This window comes from Phodopus roborovskii, unplaced genomic scaffold (assembly GCF_943737965.1).
Source record: "Phodopus roborovskii unplaced genomic scaffold, PHOROB, whole genome shotgun sequence".
In the NCBI taxonomy this organism is placed as follows: Eukaryota; Metazoa; Chordata; class Mammalia; order Rodentia; family Cricetidae; genus Phodopus; species Phodopus roborovskii.
In genome coordinates this window covers 10,294,711-10,322,677 of record NW_026125052.1, presented here as the reverse complement: position 1 = coordinate 10,322,677, position 27,967 = coordinate 10,294,711, and the positions used below count along the sequence as shown (strand labels likewise).

Sequence of the window (27,967 nt, the reverse complement as noted above, 5' to 3'; positions counted from 1 at the left end):
CCTCTGGCCCTGGACCTGCCTGGATGGACTCAGGATCTTCCCTTTCCTCCTGCAGTGGTAGCCTTGGGAGAACACCCGGAGCTACGAAAGAGCCTTCTGCCGCCCCTCATCATCCACACAGCCGCTACACCAATGTCACTGCCCAAGAGCTCCAGCACAGGTGTGGGGGAAGCTCTGGGCCCTGGCTCTCGCCGCACCAGTAGCAGTGGGTCTGCGGAGCCTGGAGCTGCCCATCATGAGATGAAGTCACCGGTAAGGAATTGCATGTTGGTACCTTGTTGTGGGAGATTGGGAGATTAATGGACAACAGGATAAGGGGATGGAGGCAGGCAGATCCAAGGAAACAGCCCCTGGGACATGGGTTAGACAGAGCAGTCAGGGCTAGGGAAGCAGTGTTCTTACCCAGCATCCCCTGTTCTCTTCCTGTGTGACCCCGGGCAGGATCTAACTTCTCTGTGGGCCTCTCCCTTAGATCAAGGAGGTACACATTTCCCCCTTTACACTTTATACTAATTTAGCTCTTGATACCACGCAAGATTCTGTTGTAGATATTGTGAATGTAATCTTTACTGCTCCACTACTCTGAAAGAGATATCATCATTGCTTCCATTTTACTGATGGGGACCTTAGTCTCAGGTGGCTGGAGTGGGTGACAAAGCCAGCCTTATAGTGCAGAAGACTAGGCTTATACAATTTTTACCTTTTTTTTTTTTTTAAGTCTCTACCTTTAATTTATTATTATTTTACTTGGCATTTTGAAACAGGGTCTCACTACATAGCCCATGCTGGTTCTGAACACATGGTCCTCCTGCCTCGGTCTCCCAGATACTAGGATAAGAGATTATCTCACTCAGTCAAGACTTTATTTGTTTTGCTTTGCTGAGACAGGGTCTCCCAATGTAGTTCTAGCTGCCTGGAATTCACTATGTAGACTAGGTTGGCCTTGAATTCACAGAGCTTTGCCTGCCTCTACCTCTGCCTCTGGAGCACTACGATTAAAGGTGTCCGCCACCACATTGGCTAGCTAACTTTATTTTTAATGGATAAATTATGGTATATGCTTATATAGTAAAATTTGGTATTTGGTGCATACAAATATGAAATGACATTATTAAGTTAATTAATGAATCTAGCGCCTCATATACTTTTTTTGTTTCATCACATTTGAAGTCAACTCTCTCAGAAAATTCAAAAAATACATTAGATCATTGCTGTTTATAGTCATCATGCTACTATAGGTGTATTCCTTTGCTCAGATTGACATTTTGTACCCTGGACCATTAGCTCCCAGCCTCCCAAGCTCCGTGAGCCACCACCATCCAGCTCTTCTGTACATTCAGTCCTTTCAGAATCCAAACAGAAATCATAGAGGAATCTTTTTCTCCCTGTCTGGATTATTTTGCTTAGTATCCTTTTCTCCAAGGTCACCCACATTACTGTCAGTGACAGGATTTCCTTTTTTCCTTTTTTTACTATTTGTATTTAAGTGTGTATGTGCACATATGCACATGTGTGGAGGTCACAGGGCAATTTTGGATGTCTTTCTCTATTGTTCCACCTATCTTTTGAGACAGGGTCTCTGGCTGAAACTGGTGCTCACCTACTGTCTAACCTGGCTGGTCAGCAAACTTGAGGGATACGCTTGTCTCCACCCTTGGTCCAGTGCTAGAGTTACAGCTATGCATGACAAAATTGGCTTTTGTACATGGATGTTGACTATCCAAATTCAGTCCCTCATGCTTGTATGGCAAGGATCTTACCCACTGAGCCATCTTCCCAACCACCTTCTTTGTAAAGGCTGAGTGCTCTGTGTGTGTGTATGTGTGTGCGTGTGTGTCTGTGTGTGTGCCTGTGAGAGCAGTGCTCTCAAAAGTTCAGAAGAGTGTGTCTTATCCTGCAGTTATAAGCAGTTGTGAGCCTCCCAATGTGGATGCTGCAACTGAACTAGGGTTCTTTGAAAGAGAATTTCGTGTTCATAACCACTAAGCCATGTGTGTAACCCCATTTTTAAAATCCTTTTGGCTGATGGATACTTTGCTATTGTGAACAGTGACTCGATAAACATGAGCGTAGGGCTGGTTTTTTTGCATAGTGATTTAGAATCTTTTCGGTATATACCTATAGTTGTAGAATTGCTGGACTATATAATCATTCTATTTTTAGATTTTTTTGAAGTTCTTCCATATGGTTTTCCACAGTAGCTGTACTAATTTAAATTCCTACCAACAGTGTGCAAATGTTCCCTTTTCTGCACATTGACTTGTTCCATAGTTATTCCAACAGGTGTGGGGCATTTACTGTTTCAACTTGTATTTTAGGGGTTTGGAGATGGCTCGGTAGGGAAAGCACTTGCCACACAAACATGAGGACCTAATTTTATCTCACAACACACATAGAGCTGCTCCTAAGGTGAGATGGGCAGAGACAGGAGGATCATGGGAGTTCAAAGGCTAGCTGGGTAAGCAGTGATAAAGAATAAATAAGAGACCTTATCTTAAGATATGGTGGAAACTGAGGATCAAAACATGAGGTATATAATCACACACACAATACACACATAGATCTCATATATATATATACATATATATGTACATACACACATATATATATGTACACACAGAGAAACTCATAATACACACCCATAGATTTTATACACACATACACACACACACACACACACACAGATCTCATATACATACATATAAGAGTAAAAAAGAAATGATTAGCTTTCCCCTGATGATTAATGATACTGAACATTTTCCATGTATACTTGCTTGTAGTTTTTGTCTTCTTTTGAGAAATGCTTACTCAGGTCCTCTGTTCACTTTTGTTGTTTAGTTTTATTGAGACAGAGACTCATGTGTCAGGCTAGCATTGAGCTTGACGTATAGGCAAGGATAACCGTGAACTCCTGGTCCCTGTCTCCGATTCCCTCCAAAGTGCTGGGATTAAAGGCCTACATCATCACACCCAACTATCAGTTGTATTACTTTTTCAGTGGTTCATATCATGGTGACCCCCAACCATAAAACTATTTTCATTGCTACTTCATAACTATAATTTTGCTACTGTTATGAATTATAATGTAAATATCTGTGTTTATTTCTATGGCTTTAGGTGACCCCTGTGAAAGGGTCATTCTACCCTAAATGGGACCACGACCCACAGGTTTAGAACCACTGGCTTTCTTGCTACTGAGTTATTTGAGTTCTTTCTTGCCATTATTTTATGCTGCCTCTCAGTTATGACAATACTCATCTCACAAGCTAAATGAAAAACGAGTGCTTTCTCTGGATCTACTTTACAGATGAGAAAGCAGGTTGAAGCAGGGTCTGAACTGAGGCATTGTATCCCAGACCTCCAGTTAACCTCCCAATGTCCATTCAAGGGAGGCTCACAGGATAGTAGGGGTACATAAGAGAAATGAAGGTCCTTGCTGGCTCAGCTGACATCATTTCTTTTGTGCTCATCCTGCAGCCAAGTGCCCGCAGCTCCCCACACAGTCCCTGGAGTGCGGCAAGCAGCTGGACCAGCAGGCGCTCCAGCCGCAACAGCTTGGGCAGGGCCCCCAGCCTAAAGCGTAGGAGTCCAAGTGGGGAGCGGAGGTCCCTGCTGTCAGGAGAGGGTCAGGAAAGCCAGGATGAGGAGGAGAGTTCGGAAGAGGAGCGGGCCAGCCCAGCAGGCAGTGACCATCGCCACAGGGGCTCCTTGGACCATGAGGCCAAGAGTTCTTTCGACCTGCCTGACACCCTGCAGGTGCCAGGGTTGCACCGCACAGCCAGTGGCCGAAGCTCTACCTCTGAGCACCAAGACTGCAATGGCAAGTCAGCTTCAGGGCGTTTGGCCAGGGCCCTGAGGCCTGATGACCCCCCACTGGATGGGGATGACGGCGATGATGAGGGCAACCTGGTAAGATTTCCGTGGGGCACAGTGACCCCTCACCCCTGATCTTGAGAGAGGGCAGCTTGCCCAGGCAGCAGTATAAGGGATTTATCACCAGAAATGCCCAGCCTGCAATCTGGCCTCCGAGCAGTCTTTCTCTCTGCCACCCTGCAGAGCCTCAAGCCCTCATGCTTGTGGCCAGGGCTGACTGCTCTCGGCTGTCCTTGGTGGATATGAATGGTTTCAGGCAGATGTGTATGAATCTTTCATGGCCCTCCCCCTGTGACTCAGGAAGACCCATCACTCATCTCTCTAAACTGACATCTCCCCTCCCCACCTGTCCCCTTTCCCATCTGAACCTCATCACAAGCCCTGACTTACAGCATGTCCTTAGCCACTTACTCCTCCCCCACCCCCTTCACCACCCCCTTTACCCTGAAGATGAGCACAAGGACAGGGACCCAGGATGCAGGGTTAGCACATGAGAAGGGTCTGTGTCTCCTCTGCCCAGGTGTATCTGAGCAGACAGCTGTGATGAGTACAATGTTTGATAATGGATGCAGTTTCCAAACCCAGCAGGGAGGGAAGGATGAAAGGCAGGGGGCTGGGCTGGAGGCAAGAGGCTAAGAATGCTGGGGAGGAGGGGGAGGATGCTGGAGAATTGGTGTATAGGGAGCCGAGAGGTGGTTTAAGGCATAAAGGTAAGGAACAGGGCAGAGGGCTGATCTAGAAGTTGGGAAGGATGGACCAGGTTCAGGACTGTTCAAGAGGAGACAGACTTTGAAGGCTTGGAGCCCTGGTCCCGCTCACACACCAATGTTCCTTTCATAGAGCAAAGGGGAACGAATACGAGCCTGGGTCAGAGCCCGGCTTCCTGCCTGTTGCCGAGAGCGAGATTCCTGGTCTGCCTACATCTTCCCTCCTCAGTCAAGGTCTGCTGTGTCACTACCTGGGGATGCTAGCCTTGGGGTCCAAGTGCCAGACAGCGGCGGGGGTAGCCTGTAGGTGCCTCTCCTTCTCAGCCTTTACCTCTATCCCTGGAGCAGGTTCCGACTCCTGTGCCACCGGATCATCACCCACAAGATGTTTGACCACGTGGTCCTGGTCATCATCTTCCTCAACTGTATCACCATCGCCATGGAGCGCCCCAAAATTGACCCCCACAGTGCTGTGAGTCACCAGGATATAAACACTTCTGTTGAAGTCTGCTGAGCGTCAGGTTCCTCGTGGGTTAGCAGTCAGAACAAGCAAAGGAGGGGAGAAAGCTCAAACTGTCTCCAGTCTGCCTAAGGTCACACATCACAGACATGACCAGGGGACAAGCCGGGACTCTCTTTAGGTCTCCTGGACTCTAGTACTTGTTTCTGGCCCCATCACCAAGATGCCTCCTGTGTCCTCTTTTGCTTCAGTTTCCCTTCTACTGGCATAACAGCCCAGCTGGATACTTCATATATATCCCATTGTTCCTCTGAGCCCTGTCCTGAGATGAGGTGTCACATAAGATTGATCCTGTGTGGGCAGAGCAGTACTTTTTCCCTGTGCCTGGCCAGCAGTCTCAGTGTCACTGTGACTGGTACATTGCCGGGGGCATCTCTCACACACACCCCACCTTAGGGCTGTGCAGAGTGGGATGGAGGAACTACTCACTCTTTATTCCTTGCGGTCCTACCAAGTCACAAACAATTAGGCTTAGGGGGCCTAAGGAGGGTAGGAGGCACGTTGGTGACTTCTGCTTGCACGCAACAACAGAAGCCTGAGTAACTAGACATCCTTCCCAAGAGCCTCAGTTCTTTGGATGGGCCCAGCTGGTTCTGGGAGCTATATCTCCCAGCCTGGCATCAGAGCCCTTCCCACTAGCAGCAGTTCAGGTTCTAGAAGGGTGACAGAGGTGGCCCCATTTCCCCTCTTGGCTTGAAGGTGGCCAGAGGTCCCCCTCACCCCTCCTTGCTGCTTTCTCCATCACTGTTCAGATTTCAGTGCTATGTGGGTTTGTTTTCCATTAGGGTAGGCTCCAGCCAGACCAGGAGACGGTGGAGAAACCCTGAGAATTGGAGGGGCCTGCCCACCAGGACTGGGTGGGTGCGTGAGTGTCAGCCCTGGGGATACCCTTCCCAGGATGGTGCACCCATATGCCTGCCTGCTGCCCACCCAAGGCTCCATACAGCATGACACTGTCTCTACCTTCCTACTCAGTTTCTCTGTCCCTATATCTTCTGTTGCACGCACACACACACACACACACACACACACACACACACACACACACTCAATACTGCTGGCCACCCCTCAAGTTCCCTTCTCTCAGCCATAAGGGATGACCTCAGTCCATAAATACCAGGGCACTACGGCACCAGTGCCCAGCATAAATGTGGCCCCAGGGTGGCACAGTCTGTACTCAAGCTCCCGAGCCTGCCTGCTGCACCATTTCTGGGGCTCACAGCAGGAAGGCAAGTGAGCTGGTGGAATGGCAGGCAGGGTTGGAGACCAAGTTCAGTCCTGCTCCAGTTTCAAGAAAGAAATCAAGGAACTGGGAGTTCAGATAGCAGCCTATGCCCTCTACAGCACACAGCAGAGGTTCGTCTGTTCAGGGCAGGGGCAAACTTTGCAGAGTTGTGAGTCAGGCTGGAGGTGGCACTGTGATGGGGAACAGCTCTTTCGGTATCAAAGATCTGGAACTGTTTTGACTTCTTCACACAGAGCAGATCTGGCCCACGGATGGGCCTCCTAATAGGTAGGTGGTTCTCTCTCCTGCAGGAACGAATCTTCCTCACGCTCTCCAATTACATCTTCACCGCAGTCTTTCTGGCTGAAATGACCGTGAAGGTAAGGAGGAGAGGGGCAGGACTGGTTTGGGCCCTCCAGTGGGTATGGGGATAATGGAGATAGTAGGGGGTAGGAAGGTTGGCCACAGTGGAGGGCAGGGTTGGGGACTGCCAGGAGAGTGGCTAGTACCAATGACGGTGGTGGTGGTCCCCAGGTGGTGGCACTGGGCTGGTGCTTTGGGGAACAGGCCTACCTGCGCAGCAGCTGGAATGTGCTGGACGGCTTGCTGGTGCTCATCTCTGTCATCGACATCCTGGTATCCATGGTCTCCGACAGTGGCACCAAGATCCTTGGCATGTTGAGGGTGCTGAGGCTGCTGCGGACCCTACGTCCACTCAGGTGACACCCCCCACCCCGGCCACCTTTAATAACCAACACCCCTACAAGGGAACCAAATCCCTCGTGCACTCTATCTCCCGGTTATGACCTGAGGAAATTCTGTGTTCTACTCCAGTTGACACTCAAATTACTGTTCTGGTCACTTCCCTCCAAGATACACAGCTGCTGTCAGTTCTGTACATGCCTTTCCCATGTGGCACACCCTTCTGTTCCAGCTATGCTGGGACTAGCTCTATTGGGAGCACAATAGAAAGGCTCGCAGGGCCCTTTCGAGTCCCCTCAGGGTGATGTTCTTGCCCTCCCTGTGAGTGACACACAGATCCTCCAACTGTCTTTCCTCACCTTCTGCAGCCCGCCGGGATCGCCCCTGCTAACACTGCCTTAGCAGGGGCTCTGCCTCCCCAGTCAGGCAGTCCCAACCTCCTAACTCAGAATTTCTCCTGACTGGGGATGATATGATGCCAAAATGGTCGTGCTATTTCCCTGTCTGTGATGGTCCTTCTCCCCTTCCCTGTCCCTCCCTGTCCCCACTGTCTCCTGGTTGTCGTCACTCCCACCTCCCTGGGCAACTCCTCCCTGAGTTGAGTCCTTTCCACTCCCAGCCAGATGAGGAAATACACTTGATAGCCTGAAGGTGGAGGTGAAGATTTGGGAGCTGCAGGTCCCTGTTTGGAGGCTGCAGAAGGGGAGGTCCTCGTGGTGGGAGCTCTGTGAAAAGGGAACTTGCACATAACAGGCTGGGAGGGCAGAGTGGAGGGACAGCAAGCTAAGGTCTGGGTGGGTGGAAGGGTCCTATTCACCGCCCCTCCCTCTGCTCTCCAGGGTCATCAGCCGGGCCCAGGGGCTGAAGCTGGTGGTAGAGACGCTGATGTCCTCTCTCAAGCCCATTGGCAACATTGTGGTCATCTGCTGTGCCTTCTTCATCATTTTTGGCATTCTGGGGGTGCAGGTGTGCAGGGGTGGGTGGCCTGGGGAGTCTGTCTGGGGAAGCCTGAGGAGTCCCTCCTCTCCTTCTGGCCCTGCTGCCATTGTTCCAAAAAAAATGAACAGCCCTTCCCTCCGGGGCCTAGGCTTCAGGCTCCTTTGCCTGATGGGAGTTTTACAGAAAACTGGGAACCCTTAGGGGACCCTCCAGTTTCACAGAGGCTTCAGGCCCATCGGTAACTGTAGCCTGTTGTTCCCACACACCCCCACTCCCCTGACCCCCCCACTTCCCCACCCTCCACTCCCTCCCACCCCCCACCCCGGTGTCTTGATTATACATGTTGGTCTGCTCCGTGATCCCCTCCATTCTTTGCTTCTCTGAGCAGGGTGGGCTGAGTGCCAGGCCTGGGGATCCAGGGCCCAGACAGCTGGGCCAGGTTAACAGAGTGCTGGCAGGCGGCGGGTGTAGACCCTAGACAAGGCAGGAAGTGGGGGCTGCCTGAGAAACCTGGCTTCTGGCCCAGAGAAAGAACTTGGCTCTGGAGGAAAAAGAGCCACAGCAGCCTGCAGGGTTCAGCAGACACCCCAGGGGACTGGGGAGCCCCTCGGCCCGTCTTCCACCGCTTAGTTGTCTTATAGTGTCCCTGCTCCAGCTGCAGGCTAGACAGCTGGCTGCTGGGCAGTGTGGGAACGCCTGGGTGGCTGCTAACACTCTCCCCTCCTTCCTCCTTCAGCTTCTAGAATGCCCACTATGCCCTGGGGAGGGGCTGTTCCTTGGTTTCCTAGAAATTCTGTAGCCCCAAGGACCAAGCTACATTTACCAGAGCTTCTCTGTCCCACCCTCACCCCACATGTGGTCTGGTGCCCACCCGGTTCCCACTTCCCTTGGCTTGGGAGTGAACCATTGTTGAATCCAATCCTGTGGGTTTATGTGTGCCCTAAACGGTTTCCTCAGGCCCCCACCCTCCCGGCCTTTAAATCCCTTCCCTACCACCCCAGCAGGCATGGCCTGGGCTATCCTGGAGCAAGAGTAAACTTTCTAGACAGACCCAGATTTAGGACCTTTTCTGCCAGCTAATGTCTTAGTGAGTGACTGAAGTTCTCTGGGCCTTAAGTTTTTCTCTCTTTAAAGTGGGGCTCATAATCTGTGCAACTCATCCTTACCATCCATCAGAATCACTTGCGCTTCTTGTTATAAGATTGTGGAGCCCACTCTAGCACAGCTGGTCCAGTAAGACTGGGTGGGCTAAAGGAGTATTGTTCTCCCGGGGACTTTTGGACTTCCCCTCTTTCCATCCGGAGCACCATTGGCCATACTCTTAGTAGAAGGGAATGGCTAACTCTCTCCTTCCTCGTTGTCCTTCCTCTGGGAAGAGGGTACCTAGAGGGCAGCTTCCTGTCAGGGTTTCTGACTGACCCCAGAGGTAAAGAGCTCCATCCCCCAGGGCGTGCTATATCCCTGGACTCAGAGCTACTGCCGGCTTGGGAGCCCGGGCTCACTCTGTCTCCCACACCTGTTTTTAGCTCTTCAAAGGGAAGTTTTTCGTGTGTCAGGGTGAGGACACCAGGAACATCACCAACAAATCTGATTGTGCTGAGGCCAGTTACCGATGGGTCAGGCACAAGTACAACTTTGACAACCTGGGCCAGGTGAGTGACAGGTTTGGGGTGGGGAGAAACTTGGAGTGTGGGGGGGGGTCCATCCATCCTGAGTAATGTGCACCAAGTCAGCTGGAATGGGCAACCACAGAGGTTGCCCTTCAGCTGGCTCACTGCCACTGTCTCCCAGAGCTAGCATACCTGCACACTCCAGGGAACAGACCACAAAGACCTGTAGCTCCCCAAAGATAACGGGATGGAGGCTCAGAGAAGGTAGAGGGCTGGCTGGGCAGAGAGCACCTGTGAGGTTGAGAGCAGGTTATTTTTTATATGAACCCCGGCGCCATCTTTGACAGTTCAGTGACTTTGGGCAGCTTACCTACAAGGGACCTGCGATTTCTCATCTGGAGAATAGCTTGTGCTACTGTTTCCTTGGGGTGTGTAAGTGTATGATGTATGAAACGTGTAATTGCTTAGGGGATCAGGGGTCATCTTTTCCAGAGGGATCCCTTTTCCTCCCCATTTGTAGGAATAGATTCATGTAGACAGTGAAGTAGCCAGGCTGGGGAGGTCCAGGGTGGTGCACTTGCCTCCTGTTCACAGGGACATGGGTTCGACGATCCCTATGACTGCCCAAAAACAAACAAACAAACAAACACAAAAAACACCCAACAAAAATGAAGTGACTAGTTCTTACTGGTTGGTTTTGGTTTCTAGCCTCCTAAAGCCTTAGGAGCCTCCCACCCTAGATGAGGCCAGAGACTTAGTTATCTCTCATAGCTTCTGACCAACCATGGGGGGGGGCTGGGACAGAGTGTTCTCCTGGGACATGGAATAGGAACCCCAACATGTTGCCAAGAGGTGCTTTGATGGCATGTGGTGGGTAGTTTGGCCATACATTCGAGGCTTCAAACAGTCTGTTATTTCCTTTCCTACCCCCACCCAACCCCCCAGGCTCTGATGTCCCTGTTTGTGCTGGCCTCCAAGGATGGTTGGGTTGACATCATGTATGATGGGCTGGATGCTGTGGGTGTGGACCAGCAGGTAAGGTGGGGGTGAGAAGGACCATTTCTAGGTTCAGGTCATATTCAGCCTGGGTTGGTTACTGACAGTAGTCAGGCAAGCCTGGGTCAGGAGAACATACTGCAGCTTCCTGCAGGGTTGCATCTGTGGGCCTACAATAAGTTTAATTTTTTTTTTTCAAGTGATGGGTAAATTTGGCATGAAAAGTCTGAAGGTCTGAGAACACTGGGCTCCCATTCATTCCCTCGGGGCAGGGGTCAAGCCAGAACAAAGAAACAGCTAACTAGATAGAGAATAGCCATTCTTGCCTGATGCCAACTCATACCAGCCACTCACTTGTCAAATCCCTGGAGCTATTTAACTCTGTGTAAGCCCAGCTAAGGTGGGCAGCACCTGAGATAGCTTCCCATCAGGCTGATGTGACCGCATGGCCTTCCTGCCCCTCACCAGCCCATCATGAATCACAACCCCTGGATGCTGCTGTACTTCATCTCGTTCCTACTCATCGTGGCCTTCTTTGTCCTGAACATGTTCGTGGGCGTGGTGGTGGAGAACTTCCATAAGTGCCGGCAGCACCAGGAGGAGGAGGAGGCGCGGCGCCGCGAGGAGAAAAGACTCCGGAGGCTGGAGAAAAAGAGAAGGAGTAAGGAGAAGCAGATGGCCGGTCGGTAGTCTTTCCACATCTCTCTGGGTCATGCTTGACCTTGGCCTTGCGACTGCAGGGGGTTGGGAGCTGGGGTTGGGGGCTGGGAGAAGTGCTCCTGCCCCCTCCTCATCTCCTTTCCTCAACAGCATGTCTGCCTTTAGAGCCTGCATGAAGCAGACCAGGTCAGCTCCATGGGGAAGGTGCTGTCCCCCCAGGAGGCTCCCTCGGTCTCAGCCTCATATTCCCCAGAGGATGCCAGGTAGAAACTGACACTTAGCATCTCAGTTGTCTCTCAGAGGAGGGACGTCCACCTGACCTAACATTATACCTCACTGTATTGGTGTCCAGTGACCGAGGGATGAGCCTAGGTGCCAACTCAGATCAACACAGGCTTGCCCAGCAAGTATTCTAACCTCTGTACTTGCTCAGAGTCCATAGCGGCTCAGCCAGGACTCGGCTGAGTCTGTAAAGAGTGGGTGGTTAAGAATGAATGTCAGAACTGTGGCCCTTTCCCTTTCTCCAGCAAAACTACTTCGCTCCATGATGGTTGGTGCTTTTCTTGGCAAAGAAGAAAGGAAAGGAAAGCCAGGTGTGGTAGCACAAGTCTATGATCAGAGAATGACTCAGGAAGCAGAAACAGAAGGGCCCTAGGTTCAAAGCTAGCCTGGGCTACATAGGGAGTGTGAGGCCAGCTTGGGCTAAACAGTGAGACCCTGTCTCAAAAAGCTGAACAAAGAAAGGAAGGGTGAGAAGGAGAAAAGGAAAGGATTGGAAGAGTCTTCTCTTGTCTCTGGAAAGGTTTAAGCTCATAGGAAAGCCCTCGCCTGTACTTCCAGCATCTCTTGCACAGGGTGGGTGAGGCTTCATGCCTCTCACCGTCATGCTTTGCCGGGGACAGGCTGGGACACACGGAAAGACACATGGAGTTGGGAAGGAAGGAGAGCAGCTCCATAGCTGCCTTGTTTCTGGCAGCCTGTATGCAGGTGTGTGTGCACCTGGCTCCCATTCAGGGCTCCTGTCTGTCTGGTACTCAGTCATCTCCGTGCCTCTCTCAGTCACAGCCCACATCCTTCCGCGTGTCTCTGTGTGTGGGTTTCAAAGCCTTTGTGTGTCTCCCTGTGTCTCTCCCTGTTTGGTCTGTGGGTTTCCCTCCTCTCCACCCGCTCACAAACCCTCTGCCTACCGCCGATCAGATGTGTGCCGCGCTCTGAGTTTCCCTTTGGTGTGTGGAAATGTGAGTACCACCAAATGAGTGAGGGGCTCAGTGCCTCTGCCCCCTTGTGCTCTCAGCTGCATCTTCTTGTGCTTGGAGGAAGGGGAGAATGCAAAGTTACAGACAAGGATAAGAGTGGGGTGAGGCCAGACTTGCTCCACGGCGATGTGGAGGGGGACTCTGGCCCCCAGGTAGCCATGAGCCGGTACAACTCCCCATCTCTTGCACCACCCACCACCCTTCAGAGGTCCCCCTCTTCCCAGCTCTGGATTGGGGCCTGGCCTTGGCTTCCCTGTAGATTCTAAAGCTGAGCAGGTATCCGTCCCCGGGGCCACACTCCCACTTCTGCTCCACCCACCACACACCCCTTGTGGTGAGCTGCCTCAACAAGGCATCTATCTGCAGATGGATTTTTTGGCAGGAGGCACTGTAGCCTCGGCCTGACCAGCTGCCTCCACTTCTGGGGTCTGTAGCTGTTCAGGTGCAGCTGAAGCCACAGTGGGGGTAGGAGTGGACATCTGTTCTGATGACAGTCTGCCTGCCTCCCTCCAGTACCTTCCCACCCCTGTGACCCTGGAGAGCTGGCTGAAACATTTGTCTTCTTCAGGTGCCCAAGTCTGGGGTTGGGCATTCAGAACCAATTGCTAGTGTTCGGCATACCCTATTTGTAGGCAGAGTGAGGGTTGGAGTTGAGGGGGATCGAGCCGCTGAGGGGCCCTGCCCAGCGCACCTGGTCCGGTCAATGACCAATGTCGTGTTTCGTTCTTTTAGATCTAATGTTGGACGATGTAATTGCTTCCGGCAGCTCAGCCAGCGCTGCGTCAGGTACTGCGTCTGGGGTGTGGTTCATGCGTGTGGGGACATGCTCTTTGCTCCCTCTCCATGGCTCTAGGGGTAAAGGGCTGAGGGTCCTGGGGGGCCCCCAAGAGGGCAGAGCCTGCGTCGTCCCCCACCCCATTCCTCCCCCAACCCCTGTAGGCCCATGATAAGCTGGATGGAAGTGAGGTGGTCCTGGCCCCTCTGGCTTAACAGTTCTTGGAGGATCCAGGTTTTCTGAAGAGGTCTCGGGATTCTGCACCTACTCCCTGATCTCCTGTTTGCACCATTTGATTATTAAGCTGCAAATCTCTGCCTTCTCTTGTCTGAAGGGGAGTCTTTGATCCAAGGGAGAGGATGAGAGGAGCAGCGAGGGGAAGGATTTGTTTTAAAAATGTAGCAATGAATAATTGAACCAACTCATTAATAGTCAAGTAATCACGGTGGCCACATCATCGCTACAAACACCAGGAATTGGGAACTGAGAGACTGTGTTATCTATAAGCTTCTCCCCCCCAAAAGCCAGAGGTTTGAGAACAAGTTGAGTCCTTACCTCCAAAAGCTGTGTGTGTCTCTGGGAAGACATCCCAGTGCCTGCCCCTCACCCTGTGCCCCACTCTGTCTCCTAGTCCCCTAATACTGGTCCCAGATGGAGGCTGGGAAGACCAGAGTCTATGGCAAGGGCTGTGGGGCCTCATTGCATCCCCTGACGTCTCCACCTGGTGGTCCCCAAGCTGTTTATCCCAGGATTCCCCTTATGGCCTCCTCCCACAGATCCTACAGTTTGGAAGACTGTCTGAAGTGGGAGCTTGTGGATAAGGCTGGCTTTGTTCCACTATTTTTACTAATCAAAGGCACATTTAATTGCCAATCAGAGCTTCTGAGCTGCAGAAGGTCACACACTAAATGATGGTGAAGAGAACTGTTTTGCCATTAAATTAGTCTATGGGGTCTTCACATGAGCAAATGTATGATTCCTTTTAAAACCTAGGGAAATTTTATTGAGAATGAAAGTCCCCCCATGGCTGCTTTCTCTGTTGCCATGGGCTTGGGTTTTCAGCCTGGGAACCACCAATTGTATCATTCCTCACTGCCCAACTCAGGCAGGCGCCACCCTGGGGGAATGGGCTGTGGGGTCTGTGAGGGCTCAGAGACCTACTCAAGGGACATTCTGAGCCTTGGCAGATCGTCATCTCCTGTTGCCATGGTCCTGAGCTATGGTGTTGGCATTGACTAGCATCCCTCTGGGGGCTCAGGGGGCTCTGGCTGGTTTGTGTCTTTATTGCTAGGATCCCTGTGTCTCTCTGTCAGATTGTTTTCCAAGTTTCTGACGTGGGAGGGGATGTGGGGAAGGTGGGAGGAAGTGGCCTTTAGCTTCACCTTTCTGAGGTATTGGACAGCAGATTGGTGTGGAGACTGGAGAACACACACACTCCCTTTTACCCTTATATACCACCCAAACATAGGGCTGGCCCACTGAGCTCCTCCACCCCGGGGACTGTCCCATTAATCATTATGTGCAGGCACAGCCATCAAGGCACACCACACCAATGCCGCAGCATACGCTGGCTATCTCATCCAGTACCCCTACCCCCGGGGCCCTGGCTTGCTCCTGCCAGCACATGAGATTCTCTCTTTGGTTGTAGTAACAACCTACTCTGAAACCTGGCCTCCTAACATCTAACATCCCTCTTCTCAGGGCCAAGGGTTCATCAGGATTATATCAGAGCTTGCCAAACTTCAATGTGAGTAACACTTACATGGAGAGACAGGAAGGGCTTCCTGGGACTCACCCTAAAGGTCTCCGGCAGAGATCTTGGCCCTGGATTTCTAATAGACTCCCAGATGCTGGGGCGCTGGCATGCCAGTCTATCTACCATGGTGACAGGAGTGAAGCCAAGTCTCTAGTCTGGGAATTCTGAGAGTCAAACAGATAAGCCCCCCTTTCCTGCCAAAGCACTTTCACCCATCCCCCTGCATCGGCCAGCAGGAGGGATCACCTGACCCAGGAAACGGTGAAAGGGAAACGTTGGATCTTGGAGACACTGGGCCTAAGCAGACCCTTAGGTCTAAAGGGAGAGATCATGGCTACTGGGGGACAAGACCAGCCCTGTGACACTCAACCTCCAGCACCAATTTTATCTCCTCAGCCACCTCTGGCCTCCATCCCCACTAACCTTCTTTTCTTCCCACCAGGCCAGGACCCAGGGCAGCATGGCTTTTGCCGTGGGGGGCCTATATCCCTGCTGAAAAGCCTATTCCCTACCACTGCCCTTGGCACACCTGCTGCCCTGGCTGTGCCTCGGGCTCCCTGTGACCGCCACTAACTCTCTGAGCCTGTTGCTGTCGCTCACAGCCCCCTCCAGCTCTCCTCATTTGCCCCTGGGCCTCCCGAGGGGCCTGGTGCCTCTCTCCCACTGCCTCCCTCTGAGCTCTACTCTGCCAAAGGCAGTTGTTACTAGTAGGACCCAGGAGATCAAGCTGGAGGCTGGGGCCTTACTGTCTCATTCTGGTGCTGGCCACTTACTCTCTGGGTCTGTCTGGATGGCAAAGGGGCCGCGGGAGGACAGGCCATTCTAGTTGGCTTGGTGATTTTTTTTTTTTTTTTTTTTTTTTTTTGACATGTGTTCTAATGGAGGGTCTCCTAAATGCCTGCCAATCAGGGCTAGGGGTTCAGGTAGAAGGGTATTTGGGACCTGTGGCCATGAACAGATAGATACCTTAGTCATTCCCTGCCCCCTCCCACCTCTAAGTTGCCTGAAGGGTCCCTGGCTGAATGCAGCCCTCCCACCCCCATCCCCACTACCACTCAGACTCCTGAAGCAAGGCTGGAGGGCAGGGATGTTGGTGTTGCCTCTGTTTGGCCCTGGTGTGCCTACAATAGCCAGGTTGGGTAACAGAGAACGAGGGGACTTCTCCCTTCTTCCTTCCCCTCGACATTGTCTCAACTGATAACGGGGCTAATAAGAAGCTGCTTCTTTTAACCTAATTGTATTCAAACATTTTAGTTAATTCTCCATTCATATTTTAGCATAATGGGATCGGGTGTTCTCGGCATTTATGGAGATTAATGCAGAGAAAGAGTTCCGGCTGCTAAAGCAACACAGGGCGACTAGCGCCCTCTGGTTCTCATGGTACTGAAGGGAGGGAGGAAGGAAGAAAGAGGCCCTGGCTGGCCTAACCACCCTCCACTATCGGGTGTGGATGACCTGTGGTCTCAGGGCTTTCCCTGCCTCTAGTTTTCCCACTCCTCACACTCTTGGGTGTCAGAAGGGCCGCTCAAGCAAAGTCACACTTGGCTGGCCCATCTCTGCAAACAAAGAGATGGCCTCATGCATCTCTGAGGTGCAGCTGGCCTTTTTGGGTCTGTGCCCCTGGTTATCCACACCTCAAGGCCGATGTGGAGACTGGTCAGGTGGGCTTGCAGAGTGTTCGAAAGCCCAAACCTGCCACTTCTGGTCATGTTTCTTCCTTTGGCTTTTGGTGGGGACTCACCCCCCAAGCCACTACCTGCCTCAGTTTACCTCTCTGTGAAGGAATCCTCTGCATGGGAAAAGATAGTTGTAATTGAGCTGGCCTGGGCCCAAAGCTTTCTGCCACCCCTGAGCCAGATGGTTCCTGGAATGGGCCTCAGAGGCTGTAGCCCTTGCTGGCTGGCTTTTGCCAAGACCTCCTAAGAGGGGAAGGGCTGTCTGGGACCTGAGGCTGGCCATGCTTTCCTAGGGGGTTAGGGGGAGGTCTCTTCTCTCTGTATGACTTCCTGTGAGACCAATCTGTTGGCACATTTCCAGATAGCATGTCCCCGCCTTGACCTTTCTTCAGCACCTGGAGGAGGGCCCCCGAAATCTGCCCCCACATTTCTCTTGCCTGCTTGGCAGGATAACCTGGCATTATGATTTTTCTAAGTGGTCGGCTAATTACAAGAGTAACACTATGCCTGTGACAGATCTCAGACAGCACTTCTAGCCCAGCCTGCAGTGTCAGGCCACCCCAATACCCAGGGTAGGCTGGGTACTGCCTCATTAGAAACTGGGTGAGTCTGTGGGTGGCATCCTCCCAGCTTGAGTCTGGGACAGAGCAGAGCCCTGGGCCTCCCCTCTACTGTCCCCACATGAGGCTGTGGGAAGTCCAGGGCATTGTCCTCTGGGGGGGCCCTGTGGTAGGTCAGCAGGAGCCAAGACATCCAATTTCCAATCTCCGGTCCTATCGAAAATCCCAGCTCTGTGTAATCCCTTCAGCAGCCCCAGAGGCTGAGCTTGGAGATGGCCTCGAGATTAGATGACCTTTCATCTTATTGATCCACCTCGATGCTGAACATGGAATCAAAGGTGTTATAAGGAGCTGGCACAATTTAGAGGCCGCCCTAGGATACGGGCTCACCCAGTATCTAATGTAGGGGAGGGGCTCTGCATGTCCCTATCCTGTTCCCCCCTGACTGCAGGCAGTAGGACAGATGCTTGACTGGGGACAGGCCAAAACAGCCTTCTCCTGCAAAGGGCAGCAGGGTGGGGGCGATTGGGATGCTGGTGATGCGCAGTGTCGCAATATCGCAATATCGTAGAGGCTGGCAGCAGGGAGAAGCTGTGGGTGGAGGGGTGTGGGGGGCAGGGCCTGATGTTTGCTCTGTTCTCCTTCCTGCCCCGCCAGAAGCCCAGTGCAAGCCCTACTACTCAGATTACTCACGCTTCCGGCTCCTTGTCCACCACCTGTGTACCAGCCATTATTTGGACCTCTTCATCACTGGTGTCATTGGGCTGAATGTGGTCACTATGGCCATGGAACATTACCAGCAGCCCCAGGTAAGAACAAGTGATGGGCCAAGAGCCTTGGGGCCTCCCTAGATGAGGCAACAACCAGAACTATAGCCTCTCTGTGCCAGGCAAGTGTTGGGAACACTGCACGGGTCCTTGCACCCAAAGAAGTCTCCTTAGAGACAGGGTATGCCCTGTATTATAGACAAGACACCGAGGCTCAGGAGGTTAACTGTCGTAACCAAGATCACATGCTAGGAAGTAGGGGACCGGTACATTTTTATTGAGCATCTAGTATATATGGCTCTGAGACTTGGAAAGTGAAAAAGACAGATGTTTGCCTTTCAAGACTTTGACTCTAGTAAATACTCAGTCCCCAAACACATCTTTTTCCAGTCATCCCTCTCCTCTACCTTCCAGCCCTCGGTATCCCCATCTGTACGGGGAGGAGATTGAACTGATAATGCACAAGCCTATTCCCAGTCTTGGTGCTCTGAGCCTCCTGGCACAGTCTCATTTCTCACCACTTCTCAAGGAGAAATTTAGTGAACGTTGAATTGTCATGGGGTAGTGGCCAGTTGTCAGCCATCATGGTAGGAAACGGGGAAAACAGGTTTCCTTAGCTTCACCCTACTTCACAGCTCAGGAGGTATGGTGATGGAGGGTGGGGTATGATTCAGTCTTGGGCCTCAGGAAACCCTGCATCTGGCCCCCACCCCTGACAGATCCTGGATGAGGCTCTGAAGATCTGCAATTACATCTTCACTGTCATCTTCGTCTTGGAGTCAGTTTTCAAACTTGTGGCTTTTGGCTTCCGCCGTTTCTTCCAGGACAGGTAACAGAGGAGAGAGATCTGGGAGAGTTGAGAGGAAGTAGAGTTGTGTCTCCTGGGGAAATACCCAGAAGGCCTTGAGCTTAAGACCTATCTTAACTCTGTGAGTCTAGCTGCCACCCTTGGACTGATGGTGATGGTGGTCAGGGATCCAGGGCTCAAGGGATGGGAGAGATTCGGAGGTCTGACAAGGCAAGGCTTAGAAGGCTTTGGCAGCAAGAAATCACTGTGAGCTTGGAGCCAGACTGCTTAGGTTGGATTCAAATCCTAGTTCCATTACATAGTGCCTGGTAACTTTGGGCGTGCCTCAGTTCCCCTCTCTGTGAAATGTAAACTATCATTCTCCACATCAGAGTTGTGATATGACATAAAGCTCCTAAAACAGTGCTCAGTGCAAAGTAAACATGCAAATGCTGAAAACAAGCAAAGACAAATGAAGCCAGGTGTCGCTCATGCTTGTAGTCTCTGCATGCTGGGAGGCTGAAACTGGAGGAATGCTATGAGCTTGAAGTCAGCTTGAACAGCATAGCAAAACACCATGGGGGGGCATAATAATTAAAAATGAAAAGCAAAGGCCTTTCCCTGTCCTACTTCTCTGCGCCACTGTGGCACCCTCCCCCACACTCCCTTCCCCCACTCAGGAAGCTGCATCCCCAATTTTCCAGGTGGAACCAGCTGGACCTGGCTATTGTGCTTTTGTCCATCATGGGCATCACCCTGGAGGAGATTGAGGTCAATGCTTCGCTGCCTATCAACCCTACCATCATCCGTATCATGAGGGTGCTCCGCATCGCCCGAGGTAGGTCTGGTTGTGCCAGCCTTCCACAGTAATCAGCTTGCGGTGGGGGGGGGGGGGGAGGGATATGAAGAGGCGGTTATGGAGATGCTAGGGGTTCCCAGGGTCTTTTTCCCCAGCCCCTGCCATAGGGAGATTTGTCCACCACAAGTAGATTTGGGTATGGGTGGACCACCCCACCAGCTACAGCCCAGCTTTGTGAAGGGAGGCGGAGGCTTGAGGGGGCCAGCTCTTGACACTGTCCTGTTCTTCAGTGCTGAAGCTGCTGAAGATGGCTGTGGGCATGCGGGCGCTGCTGGATACCGTGATGCAGGCCCTGCCTCAGGTAGCTGGGAGGTGGGGTGGGCAGAAGGGAAGGGTCTTCCTGGGGGGGCGGAGGTGCCCTCCAAAAGGGCAGGGGCCTCAGGGAAACTGACTGGAGAGCCAGCGTATCTTTTCCATTTCTTTTCCTCTTCTCCAGGTGGGGAACCTGGGACTACTCTTCATGTTATTGTTTTTCATCTTTGCAGCTCTGGGCGTGGAGCTCTTTGGAGACCTGGGTGAGTTAAGGATGGGGATGGTGGAGGGGCCAGGGCTGGAGACCAAGGGGGATCACGGGACTGATATGGCATCTCTCCTTTACCATCTCCCACCCCCCCCAGAGTGTGATGAGACACACCCCTGTGAGGGCTTGGGCCGGCATGCCACCTTTAGGAACTTTGGTATGGCCTTTCTGACCCTCTTCCGAGTCTCCACTGGTGACAACTGGAATGGCATTATGAAGGTGAGAACCCACAAGGTGGACACCGTTCCCAGGGAGGTCACCCCAGTCTCTGACCTAAGGTTCTCTGAGAAGATGTATTAGCCACGAATAGAAGCATGTCAGAACAGTCTGGACTTTCTCCTCTCATACTCTGACTCACTCACACTTGCCCTAGCAGCGTCCTTTTCCCTGGGCATTCTGACCTTCCCTGACAGTTCCGTCCTCTGCTTCCCACCCTCATACCTCTGTCCTCGACACCTCCCTCAGGACACCCTGCGAGACTGTGACCAGGAGTCCACCTGCTACAACACTGTCATCTCACCCATCTACTTCGTGTCGTTCGTGCTCACGGCCCAGTTCGTGCTGGTCAACGTGGTCATAGCGGTGCTGATGAAGCACTTGGAAGAAAGCAACAAAGAGGCCAAGGAGGAGGCGGAGCTAGAGGCGGAGCTGGAGTTGGAAATGAAGACCCTCAGCCCACAGCCCCACTCCCCGCTGGGCAGCCCCTTCCTCTGGCCTGGGGTAGAGGGTGCCAATAGCCCTGGCAGCCCTAAGCCTGGGGCTCCACACACCACAGCCCACATTGGAGCAACCTCGGGTTTCTCCCTTGAGCATCCCACGGTGAGCAACAGTGTCCCTTCAAAAGGGCCATGGGGCAGGAGAGGGACAGGGAGGGCAGGGAAAGCTTACTGAGGGTATATAGGAGCCTGGCAGACCCCGGGCTTCTCCATCCTCCTGGCCCTCTTACCTCGATGCTGAGGGACTAGTTGTCACCTGCCCCTTCTCAGAAAGGCTGCCCATAGTCACTGTATGGTGGCAGACATGCTAGCTCCTCCAGCCTGGTGTGGCTTCCTCTTGGAGGCTTTAAGCTCAAGGCTAAGTTCTCTGTTTCCTTCCTATTTCTTTTCTTTCTTTTTTTAACTCTTTACCCGATTGTCAAACCTTTTTCCTACCCACTCTCTTACCTTCCCGATTCCCCTCCATCTCCCTACCCTTTCATCTTCTCTTGTCTCTCCCTCTCCCGTGTGGACCCCGCCTCTCCCTCTTCCACCTCCTTCTTCCACCACCACCAACCCGTGCTCCCCTTTCTCATCTCTCTGTGGCTGTGTGTTGTGTATGTGTGTGTGTGTGTGTGCCGCGGTCGCGGCTGTGTACGCCTGCCATGTGGGTTTCATTTCCACTTGCTCTTTCTACCCCTCTCCAATCTCCTGCCCTGACACGTCTCATTGCTACCCCTCTGACCCCCGCTCCCCTGGCTCTCCGGCTCCCTTTACGGGCTGGTCCTCCCAGGACAGACAGCTGTTTGACACCATCTCCCTGCTGATCCAGGGCTCCCTGGAGGGGGAGCTGAAGCTGATGGACGAGCTGGCAGGCCCAGGGGGCCAGCCCTCTGCCTTCCCTTCCGCCCCCAGCCTGGACGGCTCCGACCCACAGGTTACTGTGCCCTGTCATGTGCCCCTTCCTCTGACCTGTGCCAAGCTGTGCCATGCTATGCTGTGCTTCTGGGGTGGCTGGGGGTATTGCCTGCCCACTGGGTATCTAGAGAAAGAGCAGCTGTAGGGCCTCAGTTGAACACTGCACCTGGCAGGAGGCAGTTGGGGGGAGGGGAAGGGTCATGCTCCAGGCTCTGGAAGGTAGAGAGGCTTGGAGAGGTTCTTCCTAAGAAAGAATCTGGGGAAGAGGAGGGATGGGACAGTGGGACTTTAGGGGTAAAGGAGGCTGTGTTCGGTCCAGGTGAGAATGGCCTCTGAGGTTAGTTCAAGTGGGACCCATGGAGGGGCCTGTTCTAGCCAGTCTGTTTCTTCTGTAGTGTCCAGTACCCATCCCTACTCATCTGGTGGCCTTGTAAGTACGAAGCCCACTGGACATGATAAAGGCCGTCGTGGGCAGTTTTCTGGCCTGAGAAAATAGAAGTGAATTCTAGGACACAAACATGAAGTAGGCTTGGTTGCCTCACCAAACGCCATCCCTTCCTGCACACCTAGAGTGCTCATCAGCGTTGCTTTCTTGGTCCCTCCAGCCCCACTCTCCTCCCCTTAGCCCAGTATCCCTTCAAGACCCCAGCCCATCCCAGGTCAGGAACTACAGGCCTAGAATGGGCTAAGGAGATGGATGTGGACTCCAGCTGGAGCCTCAGGAGAAGGGGTTCCTAGGCAGCTTTTACCCTGTAGAAAATAGACAGTGATAAAAGACCCGTGCTTCTTGTTAGGGTTCAGTCTCAGACCTGGCAGTGACCTAGAATGATCAGTGGGAAAGGCAATGCAGCCAGTCCCTTTCCAGTTCTGAACTAGGACCACAGGAAAGGTAGAGGGAAGAGGGGGGCATAGGACAACGATCAGAACGGCCCATTCACCCTGCAATGGTGTTGAAGCTCCTAGGTGAGCCAGCCAGATGATGTGGTGGCCCGAGTGCGCCCCCTTCAGACTGTCTGGGAGAGCACTTCTCAATGCCCATATTGGAGTTGGGGAGCAGGTTGCAGGCAGGTGGAGGAAGGCCCGTGAGGGGAGACGCTGGAATCTGGGGGCAGGCCAAGTCCTGCTAGGCTTTTGGAAGCAAAGAGAATAGGCAGAAAACAGCCGTCAGATTGTCGGCATTGTCCCCAGTGTGCCCCCCCCCCATGCTGCTCTGTCTGCAGAGGGGAGACGGGCTTTGCTGGCCTTTCTTCGTTCTTTTTTTTTGTATCATCTTTATGAGAGTGGAAGCCCTCTCCTCTGCTCTCTCTCTGGGTGGTGGTGGTGTGGGAGGGGGCCGCTAAGATGCCTGGGGTATCTTTAGAATGTGTTTCTGTGTCTCTTGGTCTCTTTGCTTTGCCAGTGTTTGCTGTCTCTTTGGTGCCTGCCGCAGACTCTCTGATCAGAGCAGGGGGTTGAAGTGGGAGGGGGCGGTGCTGTGGGTCTATTGGGCAAGGGGTGGGTGGGAAGCGAAATGGGATACCTTCTTCCCTGCTATGTGGAAAGGGGAAGTGGGGGCTGTGAGCGTGCCTCGTGTGTGTCCTGGTTTCTCATGCCTGCTCATCTCTCTCCTGTCTAGATCCCTCTAGCTGAGATGGAGGCTCTGTCTCTGACGTCAGAGATTGTGTCTGAACCATCCTGCTCTCTAGCTCTGACGGATGACTCTTTGCCTGATGACACTCACACACTCTTACTTAGTGCCCTGGAGAGCAATGTACATGCACACATCCCTTGCTGCTCCCCCAGCCTGGGCTAGGCTGGTTGCAGGGTTCCAGATCCTCCCTTCCCACTCTGTGCCCTGGCCCTTCTCTGAGGCATTCGTTCACCTGTGGGCACAAAGTGCCCCAGCCTTTGCTGGCATGCATGAATTCTGCCTTGAATTAGCTAAGATAAAACCAAGGCCCTGTTTGGAGGGTTACCAGGGGCATCACTGGCGACAGGGTTATTCCAGGAATGACAACCCCAAACAGAAGTGGCTTGGGAGCCAGCTTCTGTGTTTGGAGCCCTGTACCAGCCAGCCCTCCCTCCCTGCCCCCTCCTCTTGCCTCTCCCTCACAAGACTCATGTTGTCCTGGGCGAGAGCCACACCTTTGCTGCTACCACCATGCCCTTCCCCTCTGGGGGACAGTCCCGTCTCCTCTCGCTGTCCCTGTGTGTCCTTGTGTTCTGTCCTCAACAAGCTCTGGGAATTTCTTGATACTCTGACCTTTCTACCCCTCCTTAGTTTCCCTCTGTCCCTCCGACAGTGAGCAGCCCCCGCCTCTTATCATTTGCCTTCTGTTGTGCGAGCAGGGCCAGCTGAGGCAGGATCTTGATGAAAGGCTGGAAGGGCTTTGTGGCTGGCTGGAAGGAGTAGGTCCTGGGATTGAGAATAGAGGGGAGAGACTCAGAGTATACTCAGCACAGCCATCATCCACTTGCTGGGACTGAAACCAGCTGAGCCCATGCGGGAGATGACCCTCACAGCCTCCCTGAGAACTGGGAAGTCCTGGGAAAGAGGTCCCAAAGGGGGACAGAAACTCTTGGACCTGGCCTAGGCTTCCTACTCTGGGGTCCAGGGATGAGTATTGCCTTTCTTTGAAACAGGTTTCCCAAACCCACTCCCACCTCAAGTCTGTCCGCTGAGGGAGTACTGAGTCCCCAGTGCCCAAGCCTTGCTACTCACCTCCACCCTCCTGAGTCTCTGGAGGACTGGAGATTAGGCTCACCTGCTATTTAACTGGCATGAATCTAGCTCAGGCCTGCCCCCTGTTGATCCCTGGGGTAACTTTCAGATTGTCTAAGAAGACCGGCAGTGCTGGGGGCTGCTCTCTCTTCTCTCTTCCCTCCTAGCCCTCCACCATCCCCAGCCCAGAGGCACACAGGTGACCCTGTGGGTATGCTCTCAGGGTGGGGCCTCTCCACTCCTTCTTCCCTGTTTGTAGAAACTCCTCATATGTCTTCCCACCTCCTCTCATGCTCATGCCTAACACCTTGGCCTAGGAGGGTGTGGAGGGGGGTGTGGGTAGGTGGGGGGGAGGACTGTAGGGGGGAGAACTGTGGGACTGGTTGGGGAGGGCTTAGTTCCTGCTGTCTAGCTTTTCCTCAGTTATCAAACCCAGCGGCATGCTCTTCACCCCATCCCCCCATCCTTTTGCAGATGGTACCCCACTCTGAGGAGGTGCCAGGCCCCCTGGGACCAGACCTGCTGACAGTAAGGAAGTCTGGTGTCAGCCGGACACACTCTCTGCCCAATGACAGCTACATGTGCCGAAATGGGAGCATGGCTGAGCGGTCCCTAGGACACAGGGGCTGGGGGCTCCCCAAAGCCCAGTCAGGTAAACCAGCTTAGCTCACACAGGGAGAGCCAACCTTGCCTAAGACAAACAAAAGAAATGCTTCTTGTTTTGAGGAAACCCTAAGCTAAGGGGAAGTACCCAGGGCAGTGAAGGGTAGAGGCCCTGACAGGGCGGAAGGTTGGAAGAGTTGCCTCACAGACTTCTCTACTACTCACCCCTCCATGTCCCTTCCCCACAGGCTCCATCTTGTCTGTTCACTCCCAACCAGCAGACACCAGCTGCATCCTCCAGCTTCCCAAAGATGCATCCTATCTGCTCCAGCCTCATGGAGTCCCTACCTGGGGCGCCATCCCTAAACTACCCCCACCAGGCCGCTCCCCTCTGGCTCAGAGGCCACTCAGGCGCCAGGTGAGCAAGTATGGAGGGCTGGCCCTGGGCCCTGGGGTAGGAGTCTGTTGAAACTCCTATGCTGTTGGTAATGACTAGCGTTGACACTTTTCATTCTTCCAACAAATGTGTACCGTGGGCCAACAATACAGCAGCTCTAGATACTAGGGACATGGTACTGGGTCAAGCAGAAGTGGCTGGAGTTTGCCTTTCACCCCATGCACGTGCCTTGTTTCACTGAGGAGGTTAGGGTCCAGGGGAACAGTTGCTACCAGGGCAACAGATATCCAGTAGATTTGGTACCCATGTACCAAGGCTCTCAATCCCAGGCCCAGAGTTTCCCACAATTCTTCACACTTTGGGCTAAACTCAGGGACAAAAGGCAGGTGTAAGTATCTTCCACCAGCCAGAAGAGTGACCAACAGCACCACATGAGGCTTGTGTGCCTTATGTTGATGTTTGTGGCTCCTCGGCACAAATATATGAAGATCTGCTCAGCCCCGTGCTCTTGGGGAGCAGGCATGGTCCCCTCATCCTGCACCCACTCACCCAGCAGCTTCCTGATGCTAGGGGACGGAGACACAGTTCCTTCTCTCTGAGTTCAGTCTAAGAGTGGAGGCACACATATCACCAGAACACTGCAGCCGCAGGTTATATCTGCAAGGTGCTTGTGTGGGTTGTAGCAGGGAATCCAGAAGAGACAAGGGTTAGTTTGACTTGAAGTGGATTACCAGGCACTCATCACAGAACACCTGTGCTCAGAAGAGTAAGGGACACTTGTTGGGAAGGGATTCGAGGCCAAGGGAATTGTTGCCTTGCTCTACCTAAAAGCTAGAGACACAAAGGGGCCGGTTTAGGAAGCAGAGTTCTTTCTGGCCTCGCAGGGCCCAAAGACTGCAGAGCTCCTCCTGAAGGATTTGAGGAAGTAGGAGGACAGAAGAAGAAAGGGTTGTTGGTTGAAGTGGGGGAGGCATGGACCACGGATCTCAGGGAGTTCATGGCCCCCTTCTCTTAATGAGAGAAATTAGTAGGGTGGTCCTGGAGCTTTCACAGGGGTCTGGAACACCAAGACTGACAGAAAGGGTAAAAGACAGTCCATGTTGGAAAGGAAATCCCTGGGCTGAATCCTGCACCCTCCCTACAGGCAGCAATAAGGACTGACTCCCTGGATGTGCAGGGTCTGGGTAGCCGGGAAGACCTGCTGTCAGAGGTGAGTGGGCCCTCCTGCCCTCTGACCCGATCCTCATCCTTCTGGGGCGGGTCGAGCACCCAGGTGCAGCCGCGGTCCCGCAGCCAGAGCAAGGTCTCCAAGCACATCCGCCTGCCAGCCACTTGCCCGGGCCTGGAACCCGGCTGGGCCAAGGACCCTCCAGAGACCAGAAGCAGCTTAGAGTTGGACACAGAGCTGAGCTGGATTTCAGGAGACCTCCTGCCCAGCAGCCAGGAGGAGCCCCTTTCCCCACGGGACCTGAAGAAATGCTACAGTGTAGAGGCCCAGAGCTGCCGGCGCAGGCCTGGGTCCTGGCTAGATGAACAAAGGAGACACTCCATTGCCGTCAGCTGCCTGGACAGTGGCTCTCAACCCCGCCTATGCCCGAGCCCCTCAAGCCTAGGGGGCCAACCTCTTGGGGGCCCTGGGAGCCGGCCTAAGAAAAAACTCAGCCCACCCAGTATCTCTATAGACCCCCCGGAGAGTCAGAGCCCTCGGGCCCCATGCAGTCCTGGTGTCTGCCTCAGGAGGAGGGCGCCAGCCAGCGACTCCAAGGATCCCTCGGCCTCCGGTCCCCTTGACAGCACGGCTGCCTCACCCTCCCCAAAGAAAGATGCGCTGAGTCTCTCTGGTTTGTCCTCTGACCCAACAGAACTGGACCCCTGAGTCCCACCCACTCTCCCTCCCACCTTTCTCTACTGGGTGCAGATCCTAGCTCCGCCTCCTGGCAGTGTTGCTGACAAGTCCCACGTACACAGCGAGGCGCTGCTTCTCCTGCGGCCTTTTGTGGCTGGGGGGATCACAGGCAGGACTTCCAGAGAGCCTGAAGAGAGCATAGCCCTGGCATCACCGCTTCCAGGAAGAAAGAGAGGGAGAAGCCCAGTGTGGCCCAGGCTCCCGACACCAGGAGCTGTTGGGAGAAAGCAATACGTTTGTGCAGAATCTCTATGTATATTCTATTTTATTAAATTAATTGAATCTAGTATATGCCGGATGTACGACATTTTGTGACTGAACAGACTTGTTTCCTTCTACTTTTATGTGTCTCAGAATATTTTTGAGGCAAAGGCGTCTGTCTCTTGGCTATTTTAACCTAAAATAACCAGTCTAGTTATATTCCCTCTTCTTGTAAAGCACAAGCAGGGACCGTGAGTGCATTACAACCCAACGGTGGCCCGTCTTCAGTGGAAAGCGAGAACCATTTTGGAAACTGTCATGTAACTTATTTTCTCCTTAAACTTCGTCATCGTTTTCT

General features: G+C 53.1%; 1 protein-coding gene across 26 annotated transcripts in view; it reads left to right on the top strand.

The window, feature by feature from the left end:
* Nucleotides 1-27,697, top strand: part of Cacna1g (calcium voltage-gated channel subunit alpha1 G) — a 64,323-nt gene extending 36,626 nt beyond the window's left edge. For 5 of the 26 annotated variants that reach the window (XM_051200359.1, XM_051201873.1, XM_051200280.1 and 2 more), the window contains 23 exons: nt 56-252; nt 3,478-3,909; nt 4,714-4,814; nt 4,929-5,052; nt 6,637-6,705; nt 6,860-7,044; nt 7,867-7,993; nt 9,493-9,618; nt 10,522-10,611; nt 11,041-11,254; nt 13,221-13,274; nt 17,913-18,064; nt 18,742-18,851; nt 19,514-19,647; nt 19,899-19,969; nt 20,105-20,183; nt 20,286-20,407; nt 20,654-21,007; nt 21,677-21,820; nt 23,417-23,551; nt 24,977-25,154; nt 25,354-25,523; nt 26,647-27,697. In XM_051200359.1, coding sequence (XP_051056316.1) covers nt 56-252; nt 3,478-3,909; nt 4,714-4,814; nt 4,929-5,052; nt 6,637-6,705; nt 6,860-7,044; nt 7,867-7,993; nt 9,493-9,618; nt 10,522-10,611; nt 11,041-11,254; nt 13,221-13,274; nt 17,913-18,064; nt 18,742-18,851; nt 19,514-19,647; nt 19,899-19,969; nt 20,105-20,183; nt 20,286-20,407; nt 20,654-21,007; nt 21,677-21,820; nt 23,417-23,551; nt 24,977-25,154; nt 25,354-25,523; nt 26,647-27,378 — 4,100 coding nt within the window. In that variant the 3' untranslated portion in view covers nt 27,379-27,697. The remainder of the gene's footprint in view (nt 1-55; nt 253-3,477; nt 3,910-4,713; nt 4,815-4,928; nt 5,053-6,636; nt 6,706-6,859; nt 7,045-7,866; nt 7,994-9,492; nt 9,619-10,521; nt 10,612-11,040; nt 11,255-13,220; nt 13,275-17,912; nt 18,065-18,741; nt 18,852-19,513; nt 19,648-19,898; nt 19,970-20,104; nt 20,184-20,285; nt 20,408-20,653; nt 21,008-21,676; nt 21,821-23,416; nt 23,552-24,976; nt 25,155-25,353; nt 25,524-26,646) is intronic. The other 21 variants (XM_051201909.1, XM_051201739.1, XM_051201415.1 and 18 more) reach the window with 13 other exon arrangements.
* The last annotated feature ends 270 nt before the right edge of the window (nt 27,698-27,967 follow it).